This window comes from Corylus avellana, chromosome 3, assembly GCF_965113065.1.
Source record: "Corylus avellana chromosome 3, dhCorAvel1.hap1.2, whole genome shotgun sequence".
NCBI lineage: Eukaryota > Viridiplantae > Streptophyta > Magnoliopsida > Fagales > Betulaceae > Corylus > Corylus avellana.
Window position 1 is genome coordinate 32,476,811 of NC_142492.1, and position 22,573 is coordinate 32,499,383.

At 34.7% G+C, this 22,573-nt stretch overlaps 2 protein-coding genes across 2 annotated transcripts; both read left to right on the forward strand.

Annotated features, from left to right (window-relative positions):
- The first annotated feature begins 6,613 nt into the window (after positions 1 to 6,613).
- On the forward strand, positions 6,614 to 9,603 carry LOC132176195 (U-box domain-containing protein 52). The gene is made up of 4 exons (XM_059588332.2): positions 6,614 to 7,041; positions 7,822 to 7,940; positions 8,095 to 8,213; positions 9,283 to 9,603. The coding sequence occupies exons 1-4, from the start codon at positions 6,813 to 6,815 to the stop codon at positions 9,512 to 9,514; spliced, it is 699 nt and encodes a 232-aa protein (XP_059444315.1). The 5' UTR covers positions 6,614 to 6,812; the 3' UTR covers positions 9,515 to 9,603.
- A 3,900-nt stretch (positions 9,604 to 13,503) lies between these two features.
- On the forward strand, positions 13,504 to 18,027 carry LOC132174830 (DEAD-box ATP-dependent RNA helicase 30). Its single transcript, XM_059586522.2, has 10 exons — positions 13,504 to 13,844; positions 13,966 to 14,636; positions 14,742 to 14,921; positions 15,019 to 15,180; positions 15,284 to 15,438; positions 15,915 to 16,007; positions 16,146 to 16,231; positions 16,312 to 16,538; positions 17,295 to 17,528; positions 17,639 to 18,027. The coding sequence occupies exons 1-10, from the start codon at positions 13,789 to 13,791 to the stop codon at positions 17,743 to 17,745; spliced, it is 1,971 nt and encodes a 656-aa protein (XP_059442505.1). The 5' UTR covers positions 13,504 to 13,788; the 3' UTR covers positions 17,746 to 18,027.
- Positions 18,028 to 22,573: the final 4,546 nt, after the last annotated feature.

A 22,573-nucleotide genomic window follows, 5' to 3' on the forward strand; every position in this document is an offset into this window, starting at 1 on the left:
AGCTACCATTGAAACTGTCTTTGGTCAATTTGTTTGACAAACCATTTTTTCTTCGCTACAATGTTATTGTAGCTTACGTGAATTGATGTAGAAAAAAATAAAAATGTTAGGTACGAAAAATTAATATGAAAAAAAAAACGTGAGAATGTTGATTTAAACCAAATTTGTGTTGAATCTTATCTCACCTCATCTCTCATCTTGACATGGGCGCATTCACTGCAAAAGCCGTATTCCTCAAGCAGCATTTACACAATAAACCTCAACCATAAAGAGAGAGGAAAAAGTTCATGACACATGCTACATAAATTTTTGGATGAGTTAACTATTTTTTTTTAGTTCTTGGGATTTGACACGAAATTAAATAAATCTCTCGGTTCTCAAAAGTATCACAAATAGTACATATAAATAATTTATAAACACATTTGGTTTTTCCGTTCATATTTCATTCAAAAACTTAATGGTCCGCCACATTAAACTTATCTACAATCATCGCATATCCCATATGCTTCAATGGTATTACTTAAATTTTTTTTTTTTTAAAAAAAAGTTGATAACTTTTTTAATCTTTATTGTTGTAAGGATCGAAATATTCATTGTTTAAGAACTTGGGGTCTAAACTTATGTTTCACATGGATGAATACATATGACATGCATGATGCATGTGAGGAGAGAGAGTACAAATAATCAGCATGGGGCATCTCATCAACAAGATCGATCAAAGTGCAGAGAAGTTTTTTCAATTTTAATTACATTACAGGCGAGAAATAAACAAACAAGCAGGTCATTTTCTAATATAAGAAAAACAGAAATTAGGAAAATATGCAGGAATTTCGTTCACGAAATGATGATGATGAGATGACATGAAACGACCAGGACATCATTAGACCTCAAATTAATCTATCTCCTATGCCCTCGAGTGCTCTTGGTCAAAGGTAGATAGATGTGAACCACCCCTTAATATTTTTCGACTATTATATTAGATGATTCATCGTTCTATTATAAAACCTTTTGACTCCGGCCTCTTACTGCATCTCACTACAAAATCCATACATTTGGATTATTCGGGAATCACCTAATTTCAAAGACCAAAAAGTCTAAACACCACAAGGTATGGAAAGCCATTTAAAAAATAAAAAAAAATAAAAAAAAATTCAAAAGTGACCACACTTTTGGACAGATTTCAGATAACATTATTACTTTCTAGGACTAAATTATTGAGGAAACTATATATATACGTCGAGTATTTAAGTCATCTGCAAAAAATTTTACTTGCCGTTCGGTGAAAATTGTACTTCAAGGTGGCCCATGCGGCTGGCCTGCCTAGATAGCTTCACCAATGACAATAGGTTGGCAATCGGGCAACGGGCGTACATGTTGCTTTTAGCCTGAATTCTGACTTAGAGACGTGCAGTCATAATTCAGCGCACGATAGTTTTGCGTTACTAATTTTTCAACAAAACGCGACAACTAATTATGCGAATAAATAGTTCTTTTCATGTTAGGTTGAATTACTATTTTAACATTGTTATCAGTAGGGTATTATATATATAATTTTTGGGTGGAATGACGGCTCTACAGTTCATCCATTTAGGAGAGTTTAATCAACTTCCTATCAATTTTTCATTTCAAAAGCTCTGTAGGGTTTCCATCCTTTGATCACTAATGTTCTATCACATTATTTAAAGTATATATATATATATATATATAGAGAAATGATAAAGGCACAACTTTGGTCCAATGTTTATCTTATGTCGTCATTTTTAAAAAAATAAAAAAAAATTTCTTAAGCAATAACATCCTATGTGATCCCTTTTTTATTTGGTATTTTTTGTATTAAAAAAATGGTCTTTTTCTTCATAATAATGACCATTTGTTTTTTAAAAAATGACCATGTTTATGAAGAAAAATACCAAATAAAAAAAGGATCATATTGGATATTATTGCTTCAAAATTTTATTATTATTTTGTTTTTAAAAAAAAACAAATAATAAGAGAAAAGTTTGGTCAAAATTGTACCTTCATCATACCACATATGTTAATTAAAGTGCGTTGACGTGTGCAAACAGGCATGAACATACGTGGCAATATGTATGGTGGAGGCTTACAAGGAAGGCACAAAATTAATGAAATCGTGGTGCTTGTCAAAACAAAATGATAATGGAGCACAATACAATATTATATGTTAACAATCACATGGGAACCAATCTTTCATCATTATTCTCAAAAGAGAAGTGATACTAATCTTAAATTTTCTTTTCAAAAATTAATTCTCAAATGATGTATTATAATATCGTAAAATTCACATAAATCGTTGTGCTTTTGTGATTGTTTATTGGTTTTTGCATTCTTTTTAATTTTCGCATCTCAAAGGTTCTGAAAAATATGATAGATTTCTTAATAATATATTTGTTTGTCAACATTTTTTAGATGGTATTTTTTATTTTTAATCAAGATATAATATAAAAGTGAACGTAATTTTAAATATTTTTTTATTTAAATTATTTGTCAATGCTTTTTCTTTTATGTTGAAAAGCATTATCAAAAGAACCGCCATCGTTGATCGTAGATTTGGAGGGGATAAAGGCAGACAAATTGCAAAAGCACATTCATTAATTATTAATTTCCATTTGAAACTTCAAAAGAAAGAAGGGAAGGAAAGGTACGTAAAAAGGCTTAATTTAAAAATAACTAGAAGTTTAATTCCATTTGACTCTTCAAAAGTAACATGAGAATGGGATTTTAAAAAGGAAAATGATAAAGGCACAACTTAAATTCAACTTTAATCCAATTTTTATTTAAAACCTCGACTCTCATATCGTAAGAAAATTAAAAAAAATAAGACAATAAGAAAACATGAGAATAGATAGTTCTTTTCTATATTCTTTGCATAGTTACACAACGGGGTATTTATAATACTGTGATTATCTCCCTTCGATCTTCATGGATTTTCTTTCTCCTTAAATCATAATTAATTTTCTACGTTTCCAAATGACGTCAATATCCACTATTTTACGTCATTATCTCTAAATTTTTTATTTTTCTTGAACTTTTATTTTTCATGGGTATAACACTCTAATAGTGGAGCCACACATCATATCACTTTCGATTAAATCCAAGTGGGCAATGGTACCGACCTTGATATTCACAATATTGTGGCCTCAAAACTTTTTAACTCCAATTGTATTCTGCATCACATTTTACATGTTCCTAAAATTATTAAAAATTTAATTTTTATTCCCTAATTTACTTAAGATAATAATGCCCTTATGGAAAAGTTTTCATATTAGAAATAAATTTGTCTCCTGGAGGAGCTCGTGTTGTAAAAACCTGTTATTACAAGGACATTACAGTATAAATTGTCAACGCAACTTTGTAACTCAAAAACCTCTGCAATGGGAACAGAGCTGCCCATCTTCTTTCTAAGTTTGCAGCCTCCAAAGGTCTCGATATGTCTTGGAATGATGTAACACCTGAGTGTCTTCATGATATTATTCGTTTGGAGCATTCTGCTCTGCTGGTTTGAGATTCAGAAATGTACACTAGAAAACTTATCTAGCTCTGATTTCGCAGAAACTAATAGGGACAATGGAAGGTGTAGCTTTTGAGATGGCGCTATCTATTGTCTGTTAAGGCCATTAGGGAGAAATTGGAGTTTATTCAGTTGGTTTTTCTGGTAGCACTGTACTCTTTTTTATGATTGATCAATATAAGAGTCTCTGATTATTATTTTTAAAAAAAAAAAAAAACCTCTGCAATATGGCCTTTAAACCACTTAATTAACAAAATAATGCCCTTTAAAGTATTTTCTGGTTTTTTACTTTTTCCTCCCCCTTAATTTCCTTATCTGTCAACGAGCACGGATCTCATTTTAAAATAGCAATTAGTCATTTTATGGTCAAAATTTTATTTTATTATACGTAATTGTATATATGATGCCACATACAAAATACGTTGGTGCATCATTTACATTTTTTAAATATCATTATATCATGTACACAATTAAATGAAATAAAATCAAATCTTAATTATAAAATAACGCATCTCTATTTTTATTAACATAAAACAAGCTAGAGACAACCAATTCTTACATACACATTCTTAGAGAAAAATGGTAGGTTAAGGAGACCAATTGTGGCTATTCTAGCCAAACGTGACTATAGTAACATCTACACGTTGAGAGCTACACAAGAGATGCCTAGACGGTGGGAACCGCATGCGCTCCCTCAAGTCTGACTGAGTCATAATCTAACTCAACCCCACCAGAAAATCAATAAAAATTCAAGACGGCTAATACTAATTAGGCATATCTGGGGATGCTCCATTGCAGAGATTCGAACTCACACCTTAATACATGCCCTGACCACTTGAAAATTTTCTTTAGCCATTAAACCATTACCTTCGATAGTCATTCCATCTACTTTGAACGATGTTGTGTGGTCGATCTCCTGAAAAACATTTATTCCTTAATGTAAATGACATATTTCTTGTATGATAATAAGGCTTTAGTAGCTAGGCTCGTTTTACCAGGCCTTTCTTGCTTTGTGTGTGTCATGACTCATGAAAAGGTGGCGGGCCGTCGGCCGTCACCAGCTTAATTTTCTTTTTGCAATGGTAGCTTTATGGAGAAAATGGCTATCAACTATAAAGTCCTTGTCGAATTCGTAGCTATAGCCAATAGGCACCAACATTTTCCCTCCCCTACTGTGCAGAAATTTTGAAATACTATATGATATAGTCAACTTTTGAAGTAAGATATGGCTCAGAAATATAAAAATACCAAGATATGATATCAAGGAATGGCTAGCCACTTAAGAAAAGGGTATTTTTTTAATCAATTTCCAAAGATTGATTTCTTTGAATGTTTACAACACTGTAGATGATCTATTTGTAATATTGCGTGACCGACCGATTGGTAGGGCGCGCACCCATCAATCACCCTGGACAATGCAAGAAGAAAAAGATAGAAATCTCAACTCAACTAAACTATAGCTGTAATTGCTGAAAGTGAAGGAGAAACAATGCAAAGCAACTCCATGTTTCAAGTTTAATTGATGAAGTATGTCACTTCAAAAAATAAAAATAAAAATTGATGAAGTATGTTAGGGATTGGGCCCCGTCAGCCCTAGGCCCAAATCACAATTGATAAAGTTTGCTCATCGAACCCCGTGTATCGATTGAGGCCCATCACTGCCCTCTAGTGATCTTGGGCCCAAATCACGATTGATAAAGTTTGCTCATCGAAGACTGTATCGATTGAGGCAGTGATCTTGGACTCCATATCGATTCAGGATTGGACCCAATCTCGTAGCTTGATCATTGCATCGATCCTATCGGTCATCATAGATCCCAAGATTTTGTCGCCAATTGATTAGACAATTGAAAGATCATTTATTAATGAACCATAACTCTTATTTGGTGGTATCAAAGTATGGAATCGCACACTCGTCTAACTACAAAACTCGCAAAAAAAAAAAAAGGCTTTGCCAAACAAAGCCTAACATCCTGTCAGTCCCTTAAACCAAGGGGAACATGCACCATAACTTGTTGACACGTAGCACTTGGCTCTACTAAGGTCATCCCTAATCGTAGGATGTAGGGGAAAGGGGGATTAGTCATCAATATCATGATAACATTCGATGCTTAGTCTCAATATAAACCACATTCAACCCAGGTACACAAATCTTTTGACATTTTTCCATCGGAACAATATACTTTAAGTCATTATCTATTTATATGGAAATAATTGGCTTAGGCATTAAAGCTATTTCTGTTGGCCCGCTTCTACAAACTATTTGTCGCATTTTTACCTCTTTTGTAAGAGTAGAGCAACTAGTGATTGGGAATCGGCGAATCGCTCCTCAAAGAGGCTACCATCATTTGAGTTGAAAACTGTTGGAACAAAGTATGATCTCCAAAGAACAATACAAGACAATCATTTATAATTTTATAGAAATGCACACCAAAGGTAGATTTATGAATTGGCATAGAATTCATGAACAATACTGATCATTAACTATTCTAAAGCTCCTCACATCCAAGCCCTTCATCTTCAGTTTAATTCCCTAGCCTGTTGAACCGGCCCTCTGCTGCTGCACGTTTCGCTTACTTTATCTAAAATAATTTTAATTAATATCGTAAACTATGCCATCATAAAAGAAAAAGGGCCCAGAAAAAAATAAAAAAATCTGAAGGACTTGAAACACACGTCTCTTTTTGATCAAATAATTGGAACCATATTGGCATTGAGATAGTACAAACTACAAAAGCTGCAAATGTAGGCCAAAGGTTGGGAAACATAAAATCCTACCACATTGTAAGACCCATGTGTTTTTTGATTTTTCAAGTTCATCCCCATGCCTAACAGTAGGGCCATCGAAGACCCTTGTCCTAAATATGAGGCTGATACAAAAAGATGCTCCATTAAATCCCCAAACGAAGGTCAAATATCCCAATGGACTAAAACTATGCTAATAAATTAAGAAAGAGAAGAAAGAAAAAAAGGTTTCTTTTTCTCTTAAAGGGGCATGCATATGTAAGATAAAGAGAAGGGTGCTATACTGCTATGTGACATGTCCATTTAGCCTGCAAATCTTGACAAAAGAGAATCTCTCTCTCTCTCTCTCTCTCTCTCTCTTTTTCCTTTTCTTTTGTGGCTTTGAGAGCAACGACTCTTTCCCATTCTCTTTTTTATTTTTTCCATATAAACTGCCCATCACTGACACCCAATTATCATCTTGTTTTTTTGGCTCTCAGCCAGCCCCATATATAGTTTTTTGTTCTTTGTGATGTATGTGTAAGAGAAAGAGAGAGAAATGGAGGAAGCAAATTGTAGTGCCCGAATGATGTCAGCAGAAATTGTGGAGATAGTAGAGGAGACTAGTATGATCAGCAGCAAAGACATGAGTGTTAAGGATGTTTATGTGGCTGTCGGAAAAGATGATCTGGATGTGCTGAAATGGGCTCTTGATCATGCTGTCTCCCCCGCTGCTCGGGTTTTTCTTGTCCATGTCTTTCCTCCTATCACCTACATACCTACTCCTGGTAATACCAATGCTTAATTGTTTTTTCTCTTTTCCTTTTATCTTCTCTGCATCTCTCTCTCTCTCTCTCTCTCTCTCTCTCTCTCTCTCTAGTTTGAAAGAAAAAAAAAAAAAAACTACTTTGTAATAAGCAAGACTTATGCTGTGTGTATATATATATATCCTCAATTTAAATCAACACCCTTAAGATTTTGGATCAAATTGTGCAAAAAAAAAAAAAAAAAAAAAAAAAAAACCCAAGATTTTATGTAGTTCAACTTGAATTAATCGTGTGTCTAACGGCGGAGACGATGGAGGGAAAATTTACTAACAAATGTTGGAGTATAAAATAATTAATAATGGAGAAAAAATCATTCAAATACACCCAAAGCAGCTTCAAAGTTTACAAAACTACCATTTTATGGGAATAAACATAAAGCCCTCTATATGATTTATTAAATTTCTATTCTTAATTATTGGACAAGGAATTATCAAATTGCTTATGTGTACTCTAATTATTGAAACTCTTGTTAATTAGACATGGAATAATAATTATAGCACATGTGATAATTAGGAGAATATTGTTTCTTTCACGCTAAGAAGACTTAAAAAAAAAAAAAAAAAAGAATTTGAGATAACTTTGAACTCTTGTTGATGCGTGGCAAATTTAGGCACGTAATGCATGTAGGTCTGATCAAAAGAGATTGATTTAATTTAGCTGTAAATTAATTTGATGGGTTAATTCAAGACGACAGAATTAATTAATTGTTGTGTTTTATTGGAAACATTGGTTGATATACAGTTGGAAGATTATCAATGAGCCAACTGAGCAAAGAACAGGTGAGAGTTTACAAAAATGAAGAGCATAACAGGAGAAGCAATCTGCTGCAGAAATATATCCGGTTGGGCAATGAGGCCAAGGTGCAGTGCAGATCAACCTTTATGCAGCCAGCAAAATGATGAGAGTTAATAGAAAAAAAAAAATAAAAAGCTCCACGCACCAGAGAATTAATGGATGATGAGAACTTTTTTTGTCTTTTTCTTTTGTTTTTTTGTTTTTTTTCCCATTTGACAGGTGACGGTGGACACAATGCTCCTTGAGAGTGATGTGACAGCCAAAGCAATCCTTGATCTTATTCCTGTTCTGAACATTACCAGCCTTGTCATTGGAACCAAACGACCACCTTGCTCAAGGTACGATGAGAAATGATATACTTTTCAAATTTGAAGATTTACTGTGCTCGATGGATTGAATTTGGATCACCCTAACAAGAATTCTAAAGCTAATTAGAGCAATACATAATCTTAATTCTTATATATGTTATTGTTCTTAACCTTAAAGTCTGTTTGGGTATGCGTTTGAGGAGTATAAAAGTGCGTTTAACACTCAAAAAGTTCGTTTGAAGAAAAAAGTAGCCGTTTGATAAAATAAATTGAAAATGCTTTTAAATGCCCAAAAATGACCAACACTTACTTTTAGTAAAAGCTTAAAAAAAATATTTTTTGACTTAAAAACTTTATTTCTTAAACGCAATTACAAACAGGCTCTTAGACATTGATTTCATCAAATAAAGTATTTTTCAGAGCATATCTATCAAATACTCAGTTACTATCTAAGAATTCTTTTATGGGTAAGTATCGTGTCCAATTTTAAAGATGGGAAAACTTTACTTATCCCACGATGTTTTGGCACTTTTGCAATCATATTTTGATAGTTTAAAAATTTGCAATCTTAGGTTCCCATATTTTAAGACTTTGCAACGTCATCCCTATCGTTAGAGTTTAAGGTTAAATTAGACCGTAAGTAGGTGAAATATATGTAAAACTAACAAAAATACAAAACTATCCTTGATTGAAAAAAAGGCCTATGGTCGTGGGTCTACTGGCTCACGGATTGTGTTCTATTGGTTTTTTTTTGTTTACATTGCAAACTTTTAAAACTTAGAACCCAAATATTGCAACTTTTTAAACTATAAAAATATGATTGTAAAAGTATTAAAACATCAGAGGAGGTAAACGAAGTTTCTCCTTTAAAGTTTAACAATATGCTAGCTCTTCCTTTTGCTAATTAATACATCAATGCATGCCTATGTTTAGATTACCAAGCTCTAAACCAACTTAAACGAAGAGTTGAAACTCTAGCTTGAGTTTGATTCAAGTAAGCAAATATCTGAATATACTGACATTGTGAAAGATGATGTAGCTAAAACAATGAATTTAATTAATTGAGAATTAACTAGTTAATTAAATTGTCATTCTTTAGGAGACTGGGGAAAAAGATGGCAACAGGAGAATTTGTCAAAAAGAATGCACCTGACTTTTGTGAGGTCATCATTGTTCATGATGGCAAGAAGGTAGTTGACAGTCCACAGGTAAAAGATGCAGTTCATTCATCGCCGGCGGCATCCAGTCAGGCGAGACCAGAAATTACCGGTTGCCACTCTAAAAAGAAATTCTTTGAGTGTGTGTGCTTTGCAGGCAAGTTCAATAATTGAAACTAATGCGTTAGTTTGTATAGGAATGCAAATGTATTTGCAGAAGCTACATTTCAAAAAGTATATTAAAGGGTATTTTTATCTTTTTACTTTTTTAGGAGACAAAAATACCCATTCAATATAACTAACTGGATAGATAATCTTAATTCTCACATTAAAGCATATGCCTTAAGCCATTAATGAATATATATATATATGTGTGTGTGTGTGTGTGTGTGTGTGTGTGTGTGAAAAATGGGTTCAATTAGAGATCTCAATGCTCAATTGGATTTGTTTTTGAGCAATACATTATCATAAGAAGAGGGGCTATAATTAACTAGGCTGAGATAAACAAACTCTTATACAAAAAAAAAAAAAAAAACCTATATGAAATTTTCAGGAGATACAATAGTAATTGTATGGGATATTGACACTTTGCAAGGTCTTTTAGTGAGACTATAATATAGAATGTTGATATACCATATAAACTCAAAGCTTAAACCTATGATTTGGGCCCAATTATGCTATATTAATCACTCATACTTCTTATATCTTTTTAATGTGGGACTCAATTCTTGTTTACTCACACATGTATATTCAACAATCTCCTCATCATTTGTGAGTCCATCACCACATAGCTATACTTTCCCTCAAATGGAAGCTTTCTCTTCTTCTCTTCTTTTTTTTTTTAAATTTTTTTTAATTTTATTATTTTAATTTATTTATTTATTTTTTTAATTTTTTTTAAATTTTTTTTTATGGGATCTCTCCAAGATCACTTGTAGGTTATGTGAGTTTGTTCGTGCCACGCACATTTTCGTCCCTAATCCATGGACCATCATTTGTGCTTATCCCATGAACATTTTTGCTCCTTCTCCAAGGACCATCATTCATGGTCACGATTTGCACATTTTTCACCTTCTATTCCTGCTCCAGTAACCTTGTACAAGCTCATGCCATGGACTTTTGCCCCTCACTCCAAGGAGGCTCATCCTTGCTTGTACATTGTACATTTATCCCTACTTTAGAGACCTTAGTTTCTAATTGCGCCTCTCCATTATATAGCAACATCACCATTGGCTTTGATACTTCTTGCTCAGGAGATTATCACCTTGTGGAGTCTTATAGTGAGCTTATAATAATATAATATAGCATATTAAGACACCGCATAATCAAAAAAAAAAAAACCACACAACCCAAAAGCTTAAGCCTATCAGTTTGGATAAAACTATGTTATATTAACCATTCACACTTCTTAACATGCTATAATAATATAATATAGCATGTTAAGACACCACACAATCAAAAAAAAAAAAAAAAAAACCACACAACCCAAAAACTTAAGCCTATGAGTTTGGATAAAACTATGTTATATTAACCATTCACACTTCTTAACATCTTTCTTAAGTTTGACTCAATCATTTTACACTCACACATATATACTCAATAGTAATTTGGTGATTGCTCCACACTCATGTATGTGAAACAACTAGAAAATGCATGTAATATAAATAGAGGCATGTTACACAACCATCTTTCAACTATCTCTTTTTGTAAATCTAATAGATTAACCATTAGATTTATAGACTAATGTGAGTCCCACACAAATTCAATGGTGGATTCATTCATTCACTATATATAAAGATGGTTGAAATAATGAATTTTATCATTTCTCGTGCAAATATAAGTTCTAAGATTTGGATTCTAAAGAACCGTTGATGAATGTGTGGATGGGACAGACAAATGAGGCTTACATATGTTTCTTTGATTGCAAAACAAGAAAATACGGTAATAAGGTTATCATATATTGCTATCCCATGAAATATTTAGATAAGGATTTTGTTAAATAATCAAAAGCACTATTTCATATAACATTACAATGACTTCATTTCAATCAAAAGTACTAAGAATGCCATTTAAAGTATCCATTTTATAAAATTGATAAAAGCTACACTTTCTAATAATGGTGTGTATTTTTCGATACATTAATACAATGGCTCCGTTTGCCATTGACCTTACAAAAAGGAAAAAAGAAGTGGCTTGAAACTGTAACAGATTTGATTAATGTGAAAAAGAAGAAGGGTAGAGTTCACTTAACCTCCTCAAACTACCACCCTAATGACAATCTACTTCTCAAACTATCAATTGTGACAATTTACCCCCTAAACTACCAAAACAATGACAACTTATCCCCAATTTTAACAAAATGACGAAATTACCCCCTAACTAAATAAAAACAAAAATACTAAATTGTCGCAATTGATAGTTTTGGAGGTAGATTGTCATTGAGGTGATAATTTGAGGAGATTAAGTGGATTTTACCAAAAAAAAGAAAAGTAAGAATGTTTTATATGAAAAAGTAAAAAAAATAAAAATAAATAAATAAATAATTGTTTTGTAGTTTTTTTTATTTGAATAGTAATAAAAAATTATTGATGTAATGTAAAAAGTAAGAAGGTTTGGAGTTAATTTTGAGAGGAATAGTATAAGACTTTTTTTTTTTTTTTTTTTTTTGGCTATTGGCAAACATGTCCAACTATTTTAAAGGCTCTATTGTAACTCCTGGACTAAAAGAGCATTTACAAAAAATTTGGTCAAATCTTTAATAATAGTTAAATTTGACTACTTTTTTTTTTTTTTTAACATGTCCACATAAGAAGAGAAAATGAGGATTCGAACTAGTGACCTCCGCCTTTATAAGGCGTGGTTCCCAACCGATTAAATTACCCATTTGAGACAGTTAAATTTTATTATTATGAGTGTTTTTTCGTCTCCAGCAGAATATGCAATTTAACTTCCTTTTTTTTTTTTTTTTTTTTTTCATCTAGTGTGAATAGTAGTAAATAAGTTGATTAGCCTATTCACTACTCATACTATAAGTTTTGTTTATTATATTTTTTCTCTCACTTTCTTTCTTTTACTCTCTCTCTCCTCCTTTTTCTTCCACTCTCTCTCACAAAATATATTAAAAAAAAAAGAAAAAAAAAAGAGTAGAATAGAGAATTTGTTGAAATGTGTATAAAAAAATGAGTAGTTAAAAAGTAAAAATTTATATTTTTTCAATAGCTATTTTGCCTACTGCTGTTGGAGATGCTCTAATAAACAAGTCGCAAATGAAAAATTTTTAAATTTTTCACGTGACACTATTACATACAAAACACCAAATCTCTCATAGCGGAAATATGAGAAGTGTTACATACTCAATTGTCACATTTTAAAGTGTATAATCTTTAATGTGATAGCAAAAATAGATATAAAATTTAATGATAATTTTTATTTTAAAAAATGTACATGTTAATAAACAATACTTTTTATATTTGGTGAGTATTGTTTATTTCACAATTTTTTTTGTTTGTTAAAGTAGTGAGTTCGAAAAGTGGACATTTAATTAGGGGTATTCATAAAAGCGGTTATATATATATATATATAGCATTTGAGTTTTTTTAGGTACCCTTTACATTTTTTTTTTTTATATGGGCTTATTTTGGAGTAAGCCCAATGTGATATATCGCAACTTATATACTTGTTAAATAGTACATATTTTGATGTCAAAAAGGCACAAAAGGCCAAAAATGGCAAAATATGCTCAAAACTGAAAATTGGACCAAAAGGCAAAAAAAAAAAAAAAAAAAAAAAAAAACATTTAAAGTGAGCCTAAAAAAGCCTAATTCTCAAATTCAGCCCAAAAAGAAAGCCTAAACAAAGGCAAATAAAGGGTTAGTAAAAAAGCGGTTAGCTGGATGCGGTTAACTGCTAATCGAACAGTTAACTGCTTAGCAGTTAACAGAAACGGTTAGTAAAATGTACTAACCACTTAAGCGGTTGCAGTTAACAGTTTTAATCACTAACCACTTACTACAACCGAATGATTACCATTAGATTTAATTGACTTTTGTGAAATTGTCCCTCCAAAATAACCAATAATAAAAAAAAAAAAATAGAGTTTTAGTGAGACCGGAAGGAGTGCTTAAGTGTGGAAGGAATCATTCTCACACACGCGGGCACGTACGCACCCACGGAGGACGCAGATATTTTCCCTCCCAACAAACAATAAATTGCTGAGACACCCTCTCCTTCCCCCAAATTCCACATAGCAAATATCTCCGGTATCTTCTACCGGGAAAAACCAAAGCAATTTCCGGCAAAACAAAACTCAGAGAACTGCGAAAGCAAACAGATATTTCCTTTTCTTCCTTGAAAGAAAGTTGCCTCCTTTTGTTTTGAAACCCTAAACAGTTCCTCTTTTTTCCTATTATCATCACCCGCGGAAGCACCAAAGGATCGTACCACCGACGATGAACCACTACGACAATCGCTACGCCGACCCCAGTTCCTATCGTGAGCGTCGAAGGTAAGCTTTTTGATTCAGATCCACGTTTTCACGTTTAGTTTCTAAGAGTATTGGGTGTTCAAAGTTCAAAGTTTTGCTCATGGTTTTTTGATGCGTAACTATGGCACATATCTATTTGCAGTGACCTGATAGGGCCACCGCCTCCTGTGGGTCCTCCGGTGATAGGCGGCTATGGCCGCGGTGGGCCCGTCCCGTACGGGGGTCCCCCTCCTCCGGCTTATGGAAGAGGTGGTGGGTCGGCACAACCTGCCGGGGCCGGTAATTTCAATGGGTATCCGCCGTTTGAGCCGCCCGTTGGCCGATTCGATATTGGCCGAGGCGGTGGAAGAACGGGGAATGGACATGTGGGAGTTGGGGATAGGAGAGTGGGCAGTGTAGGCCGTGGTGGTGCTGGTGGAAGGGGCTTTGATTTGGGGCGTGGCGGTGGTAGACTAGGTACAAGCCGTGATGGTGGTGTCAGGAGTAAGATTGGTGGTGGAGGGCGTGGTGGGAATGCGGGTTTTGGCGGTGGACGAGGTGGTGGGAGGGGATTTGAGGGGCGTGGTGGTGGTGGTGGAAGAGGAGGTAGACATGGTGGTGGGGGGTCGAGAGGGGATTTGGACAACATTGCTTTGCCCAAGCAGGATTTTGGGAATTTGGTCCATTTTGAGAAGAATTTTTATGTTGAGACTCCTTCGGTGCGGGCGATGAGTGAGCACGAAGCTTTGGCTTATCGGACGAGAAGGGAGATCATGGTTGAAGGGCATGATATCCCAAAGCCAATTAGGGTGTTTCATGAAGCTAATTTCCCTGGTAAGTCTTTGCTCATGAGTGTGTAATTTAGTATTTGGTTATTGCTGTTGATATCAAGTTTGCAGTGATTTATCTTTAGCTGAATTATGTAATTTGATGCGTTAGATTACTGCCTTGAGGTGATTGCAAAACTGGGTTTTGTTGAGCCAACAGCAATTCAGGCTCAAGGATGGCCAATGGCTCTCAAGGGTAGGGATTTAATTGGTATTGCTGAGACTGGTTCTGGTAAGACTTTGGCATATCTGCTTCCTGCTTTGGTACATGTTAGCGCACAGCCTCGATTGGGTCAGTATTGTTTGCCTTCCTTGAGGTTTCAGTTGACACTCTTTGTTGTCCGGTAATTTATGCTTATATTCACTATTCTTTTGTTACAATCATTCAGGACAAGGTGAAGGTCCCATTGTACTGGTGTTAGCACCCACTAGAGAATTAGCAGTTCAAATTCAAGAAGAAGCTGTAAAATTTGCGTCACGTGCTAATATTAGAAGTACTTGCATATATGGTGGTGCTCCTAAAGGGCCTCAAATTCGTGATCTTAAAAGAGGTGCTTCTGTTGCTCTTCTGTGTAGCTCTTTTCACTGTTCATAAATCTATTTGAACCGAGATTGATAGTGGAACATAACCATTTTACTTTTTCCATATGGCAGGCGTGGAGATTGTCATTGCTACACCTGGTCGACTGATAGATATGTTGGAAGCCCAACACACAAACTTGCGAAGAGTGACTTACCTTGTGTTAGATGAGGCTGATAGAATGTTGGACATGGGATTTGAGCCTCAAATTAGGAAAATTGTTGCCCAGGTATAACACTTCCACAATGTAATAACTTTTTCTTGGGAGTTATTTTGTGCAAGTCTATGTAAATTAAAGGGCAGACAAACTCTGTGGGTGTTGATGTAATAGAGCGGGTTTTTGGACATTTTCTTTGCACAAGGTATAACTGGGTCATTCTATTCAATCAATTTATTCAAATTTAGGATCATGAAGTTATAGGTTGAGCTGCATTGGTAGTATTGATGTAGTGTATTTTCCCTTTAGTTGAAATATGAACAAAATTCATACCTTTATTGGCATTAAAGGAATTGATATATTAGCAATCTTCATCTGTGTCAAGAGGGTTTTCTTAGGCTTCATTGAAAAATTCAGGTAGGACCATAATTAATTTACTTTTAGAAATATACTTCGGTCCATGATGAACTTCATCTCTCCTTTGTTTAACTGGCGTCTTTCTACCTTAAAAGTTGCAGCATTATTAAAAAGGTGTTTTGACCTTGCAGATCCGGCCAGATAGACAGACATTGTATTGGAGTGCCACATGGCCAAGGGAGGTTGAAAGTCTTGCAAGGCAGTTTTTACGCAATGCATATAAGGTTCACTTCTAAAATGCGTGTGGATGCCTACATATGCACAGATGCACATAACCATAAATCGATGCTCATCTTGTTTTGCATTTTTGGCTGAAAACTTTATGCTTATATGGTGTCCTTTGAATCATTGTGATTTTTAAGGTAATTATTGGATCACCATATCTGAAAGCAAACCAATCTATACTTCAAGTTGTTGAAGTTGTGACAGAGGTGGAGAAATATAATAGGTTTGTTTCGATAACTGGTGTCAGTAAAAGAGGGATGTTCTTGTTATCATGATTATGCTCAGTATATTATGTCCATGCAGGCTGATCAAACTGCTTAAAGAAAGCATGGATGGGAGCCGAATTCTAATATTCATGGAGACAAAAAAAGGATGTGACCAAGTCACAAGGCAATTGAGAATTGATGGGTGGCCAGCTCTATCCATCCATGGCGATAAAAGCCAGGCCGAAAGGGACTGGGTCCTTGCTGAGTTTAAAACTGGCAGAAGTCCTATAATGACTGCCACTGATGTTGCTGCACGGGGTCTTGGTAGGATCACTGTGTGTTAGGAGTCTTAGGTTTTTGCATCTAGGTCTTGAAATTCCAGAATAGGCGAGTTGGCCGGCTGCTGTCCAGTATCCTGAGAATATAATTGTGGTTTGGGTGCGAAGGGAGGGGCCATGACAGCGACTGCTAAAATTTTATTTGCACATGAGTATTATATTTCAACTTTGTTAAGGGATTTATTACTTATGAGTTGAATGGAGGTGTGAGATTTCCCATACTAGGATGTTCCTCAACAGAACTCCATTTGGGTATTATCTTATTCATACAGCTCATGTTACATGGACACTAGGAGCATAGTTTTGCTGATATTGCTTGGATAATAGTTGAGTAAATTTTTTAGGCTATGCCATTAACATTGTGGAAGCCAAATTGATAATAATAAGTTAGGAAGTAGAGCTGGCTTTTATGAGGTTGGCTACTGACTTGGTATTGCTCCTATCATCAAGTGTCCAATTAACATAGTTAAAGTTGTCGCAGCCCATCCACGGTTATGGAGCTGGTCGTTGTCGCAGCCTGGTTGACTCACACATGCTTATACATTGATTGAATATGGAAGTGGTGGTGGTGAAGCTGCTCCTTATCCCTGCAAGGTTAAGGTGGGCACATTTATGTAATGAATGTGTTATCTTAAATTTGATCTCTCAGATCTTAGGAGAGCAGGGATAAGGATATTGCTTAAAACCTTGCATATTGTTTCACTTTTAATATGACTTTTAACTTTTGGTTTATTGGTTGTAGATGTGAAGGACATAAAATGTGTGATCAATTATGATTTTCCATCAAGCCTTGAAGATTATGTCCACAGAATTGGCCGAACTGGTAGGGCAGGGGCAAAGGGGACTGCCTTCACGTTCTTAACGCATGCAAATGCAAAGTTTGCGAGGGATCTGGTCAAGATCTTGCAAGAAGCAGGGCAAGTTGTGAGTCCCGCCTTGTCTGCATTGGCCCGATCAGCTGGTTCTGCTATGGGAGGTAAACTTAATGAAATTTTTGTGTAGTGTCAGTGCTATCTAAGTCCGAGTTGCAAATAGGAAAATTAACATTTTGGGTTTTTTTTTTTTTTTTTGTCCTTTTTTTCCCAGGATCTGGGGGAAACTTTCGCTCCAGAGGGCGAGGAGGCGGGTATGGCAATCGGGCTCTGATTTCCGGCTCAAATGTTATCCCCCTTGGTGGAAGGAGACCTTGGTAGTTTGAGTGGTATTGCCGCCGCTGTTAGCCTCCCATGTACTTGATATTAACATAGGATAATCTGTAGAGAACTATTTCTGTCGTGATTGCAGCTTGCTTATTGTCACTTTCGATGTCTTTGAACTTGTTCGAGTTATTACGACCAAAAAAGCAGAAAGAAACATTCGTTGTTATATATTGTCTACCAGTGAGATTCACTTTAGATGTTGCATGGACTGAATCTTTCAGCCTTATATTTCTCATGCTTGACGACCCATAATCGATGCTTTTGGCTTCTTTTTCCTCTCTTTGTTGTGGGGTGATGGTTTTGATGATAATGCAAAGCTTTAGTTTGTAATCCGGATCTGAAGGAAGATTTTCCAAGTCAGCTTCAATATGGTTTTGTTTTGAACAATTTGGTTCAATTACTACTGATTTCTTACTAACATATACTTATTAAATTGATGTCTAGCTCATTTATTAGTACTTGTTATATTTTTTTAATTAGTTGTTTTATGTTTTTTTCAATGAATGAGCAATACATGAGTTTAATAAGTTTTTATTAGTAAAAGATTTAGTACTTTTAGTATTTTTCATTTTAAAATTCACATTAACTTTGAGGAGACACACGGGAAAAACATGAGGGAGACTATTAGCATTACTTAGAGTTCCAATATGTAATCAATATGTAATCTCTCTACCTCCGAGTCACATGGACCGAACAATTATGGGGTCATGTCAAACCTATGGGTTGCTCGGTTACTTAATATTAAACCAGGAAACAAAAAAAAAGGGGGGTTAGAGTATTCATATTGGTTTATGTATATTTTTATGCAAAATGACTAATTAAAATTTACTTTATCTAGTTTAGCTAATGAATTTTAAAAGACACTATATATCTAATTATCTTTTTTTTTTAATTCTTTTTTTTTTCTTATAAGCATTGTATTTTTTCTAAAGATCCTTTTTAGTATATTTCAAGTTTTGGGAAAAAAATAATAATAATGTGGAGAGAAATAGTAGGATAAATTTTTGGGAAAAGAGAAATGTGGAAGATAAAATTTTGGAAAAAAGAGATGAGAGAGAAATAGTATATTAATGAGATGGGTGTGTAGCGGTGCATTGTTCACAAATGTAAAAAAAAAAATGTATTTTGCATTTAAAATGTATAATTCAATGTAGAGGGTTTTTTTTAGTGTTTTGCTTATTTATTTTAGATAAAAGTAAGAAATAGCTAAGCCATTATGAGTGCTATTAGAGCACTCACAATGAATGAGTCAAATGGTATTTTTATCTAAAATGGCTAATCAGATTTGTAAAAAACCCTCACATTAGATTAGCAAAAATAATAAAATAAAAAATGAATATTTTATTAGATTAGAGAAAAAAAAAAAAATGTTACATGTAGCGGCACTATTCACAGGAGCGATTTTATTTTTTCCTACCATTTCTCTTCCACATCTCTCTTTTTCCAAAATTTTCTCATACTATTTATCTCTCCACATCTTTTTTCCAAAAAGTTGAAAAATATGATTTTTAAGAAAACTACAATCCTTATAAAAAAAATTAAAAAAATGATATAAATAAAAAAATATATATAATCGATGTATAGTGTCTTTTAAAACTCATTAGTTAAACTAAATAAAATGAGTTTTGACTAACCATTTTGCATAAAAATATACATAAACCACGGTGAATGCTCTTAGTGAGATAGATGAGGTTCTTGTAATTTTGGTTGTTCATTAAAAATGAAGCCTAAATGTTATTTTATTTTATTTTGTTATTATTTTTTTAAAGGGAATAGTTGGCCACCTCTTGATGGAGAGAGATCGATTGAATTGCCCTAACCACCCTTAGGACGATCCAATTACGATTGGCAAAACGGGTTGGTGGGTCATGTTCGGGTCGACTTGCCAACCCGATAAGGGTAAAACCTAAACACGGCCTCGTTTAGCTAAACGAATCAAACCCTTAAACCTGGGGTAAAAAGGTGGGCAATTATTAACCACCCGCTAACCGCACTAACCGCTTTTAAAGGCAGTCAGCAAAAATCGCTAACCGTCTAGGCGGTTACGGTTAGCGGTTTTAAGCTAACCGCTAACGGCCTATATATATAAAAATACATGAAACGATGTTATATGTAGTATGATATTATCGTATTACCATAAAAGCAACATCGTTTTGGGTTTTTTTTTTTTTTTTAAAAAAAAAAAAATTAATTTTTTGGGAAATTGTATATAAAATCCTTAGGTAAACGCGCCTTTTTTAAAAACTCCCTGGGTTTTTTTTTTCGAAAATTTACTCCCTGGGTTAATGGAAATGACAATAAAATCCATGCCGTCAAAAAATTTTAACAGCCGTTAGTCAAATTCAAAACGCACCGTTTCACCTTATTAAAATATTAATTTTTTTTATTAATTTAATTTTAAAATTTAAATCTAAAAATAAAAAAATAAAAAAATTAATCTTTTGTCAACTCACGACTTCTTTCCTCAACCCCGGCGAACACACCCCAGCTCTCGAATCTCTCCGGCAACATCAACGGTGGTTTGGCTTCGGTGGTGCCTTCTCCAGTTGTTGGAGAACAATTGATTTCTCAGTTAGATTTCCAGTTGGTGACTTCTTGCCTTCAAATTGATTTTTCAAGTTGAAGAACAAGAAAAAGAGAATTTTACTGCTGGTTCTTGTTATTATATCTTGATGGTCTTTTATCTTTACAATTTCAGGGTCTCTACTGCAATTACCAAAGGGAGAAAAGGAGACTGTTGTCGATCTGATCATTGCTCAAAGTTTTTGGTTTCTTGCTCTGGGTTTTGTTGGTAGAAGGATTTTCTGAATGGGTTTTGCTTAGTCTTTTTTTTTTCTTTTTATTTCTGGTATATGGGATTTTTTCAGCTTGTCAGATGTCAACGTTTGGAGAATCTGGTTGTTTCCCTCAGAGCCAAGCTAACGTTTACCCAAGTCAATCTGATCATTGTTTCCCTCTTGCCTTCAAGGAGAATTACAGCAAGCATCAGAAAGGTTTAAAAAAATTCCACAGGCGTCAAAAGATTCCAACTTGTTTAAGACGGCTAAAACACATTAGCAGAGGCATGCATAACATTGTCCCTTAAGATGTTGGATTCTCATACACAAGACTCAGGAGCCCAATTTCAATAGCCCTTCTCAGAAAGGGAATTACATCAAAATTGCACATCTAAAAAAGGGATTCTGGTAGATTGGTAGCGCCTGGTTTGATGGAATTGCGTTTTTTCTGGGGTTGTCAATACTGAGAAAATTTGAGTGTTTTTTACTTTGTTTGGTTTGAGGAAGACCTTTTTTGGCATTGGATTGTGCTCTGTAATTATGTATTGTTTTGAGGAAAAATTGGAGGTTTGGATGTTTGTGATTACTCTAATCATTCAAATATGACAATGGAACTGTAGTAGTGCATTGTCGTTGTTAGGAAAGATCCATAGGAAGATGGACTCCACAACCCCTCCCTCCTCTCCTGTGCGAATTTACCAACTTCCTCTGTCACCTCACCACCACCACCTTCTTCCCCTGCTCCGTCGAATTCTTCAACTACGCCTACTCAGACTACTGACACCCCAGCGCCTTCATCCCCTTCAACCCTTTCAACTCTAGCTCCTCAGTCTCCTCCACCGCCAGCCCCTGCTGCTCCTCCTCCATCCCCGCCAGCTTCACCCCCACCGGTATTAACACCACCTCCAACCTCACTGCCACCTTCTCCGCCAACCACCATCAACTTCACCACCGCCATCGCTACCAGCATGACCCCCACCATCTGCCCCTTTGCCAGATCACCCCCTCCAGTTTTATCTTCGCTGCCACCACCACTAGGAGGCTCTCCTCCACAAGCATCCCTTACACCTCCGGTGGCATCCCCACCTCCCCCTCGAGCCATTCCACCACCTGCATCTTTACCTCCTCCACCCAATGATCCAGCACCGCCTTCCTCCAATCTAGATCTGGGAAATTCTGGGAAATTTTTACGATCTCTCTGGAATTTAAATTAATTTTAAAATTAAATTAAAAAAAAATTAATATTTTAATAAGGTGAAACGGTGCGTTTTGAATTTGACTAACGGCTGTTAAAAATTTTTGACGGCATGGATTTTATTGTCATTTCCATTAACCCAGGGAGTAAATTTTCGAAAAAAAAAACCCAGGGAGTTTTTAAAAAAGGCGCGTTTACCTAAGGATTTTATATACAATTTCCCTAATTTTTTAAAATTTTTTCTTTTAAAAAACGGTTAGCAGTTATTAGAGTTACTAACTACTAACCACCTAGTGATTAACTGCCTAAGCGGTTAGCGGTTTTCAATAACCGGTAACCGTAACCGCCTTTTCATCTCTACTTAAACTCAAATACGACCTGTGAGTCACCCAACACAACCCGTTTAACCCGTTTTGATCGGAATATGGTTTGATATGTTTTAACATGTATTTATTATATAAAAAATATATATAATTTTATAAATAGGTCAAGTGGGTCAAACCGTTTATATGCACCATTTTATGCTAAATCTTAACCCTATAATTTTATGTCGTATTTGTCCGGCGTGTAAAAAATTGCCAACCCTAGATTCGACCGCCTCTTAACTTCTTCCGATTTTGTGTATTAATTGTTTTTCAAAGACTATTGAAGTTTCAATGAATTACTTAAATTTAAAGAATTGAGAACTACTACAAATTCTAGAATGATCTGTAGACCTCAATAAGAAGATAGTAACATAAATGATATTTCAAAATAAATAATAAACAAATATTTCAAAAATACCCATGAGGCTTGAAGGGACCTAAATGATATTTCCCCATAAATCCAACCCTACCCTATAAAATCCCCC

What these genes read in the sequence shown, in the direction of transcription:
- LOC132174830 (XM_059586522.2), top strand. Translation starts at nt 13,789, where the DNA reads ATGAACCACTACGACAATCGCTACGCCGACCCCAGTTCCTATCGTGAG. An exon ending in TAGCGCACAGCCTCGATTGG is followed by an intron (nt 14,922 to 15,018) that starts GTCAGTATTGTT and finishes ACAATCATTCAG; the next exon opens with GACAAGGTGAAGGTCCCATT. An exon ending in GAGGTGGAGAAATATAATAG is followed by an intron (nt 16,232 to 16,311) that starts GTTTGTTTCGAT and finishes ATGTCCATGCAG; the next exon opens with GCTGATCAAACTGCTTAAAG.
- LOC132176195 (XM_059588332.2), top strand. Translation starts at nt 6,813, where the DNA reads ATGGAGGAAGCAAATTGTAGTGCCCGAATGATGTCAGCAGAAATTGTG. An exon ending in CACCTACATACCTACTCCTG is followed by an intron (nt 7,042 to 7,821) that starts GTAATACCAATG and finishes GTTGATATACAG; the next exon opens with TTGGAAGATTATCAATGAGC. An exon ending in GGTTGGGCAATGAGGCCAAG is followed by an intron (nt 7,941 to 8,094) that starts GTGCAGTGCAGA and finishes CCCATTTGACAG; the next exon opens with GTGACGGTGGACACAATGCT.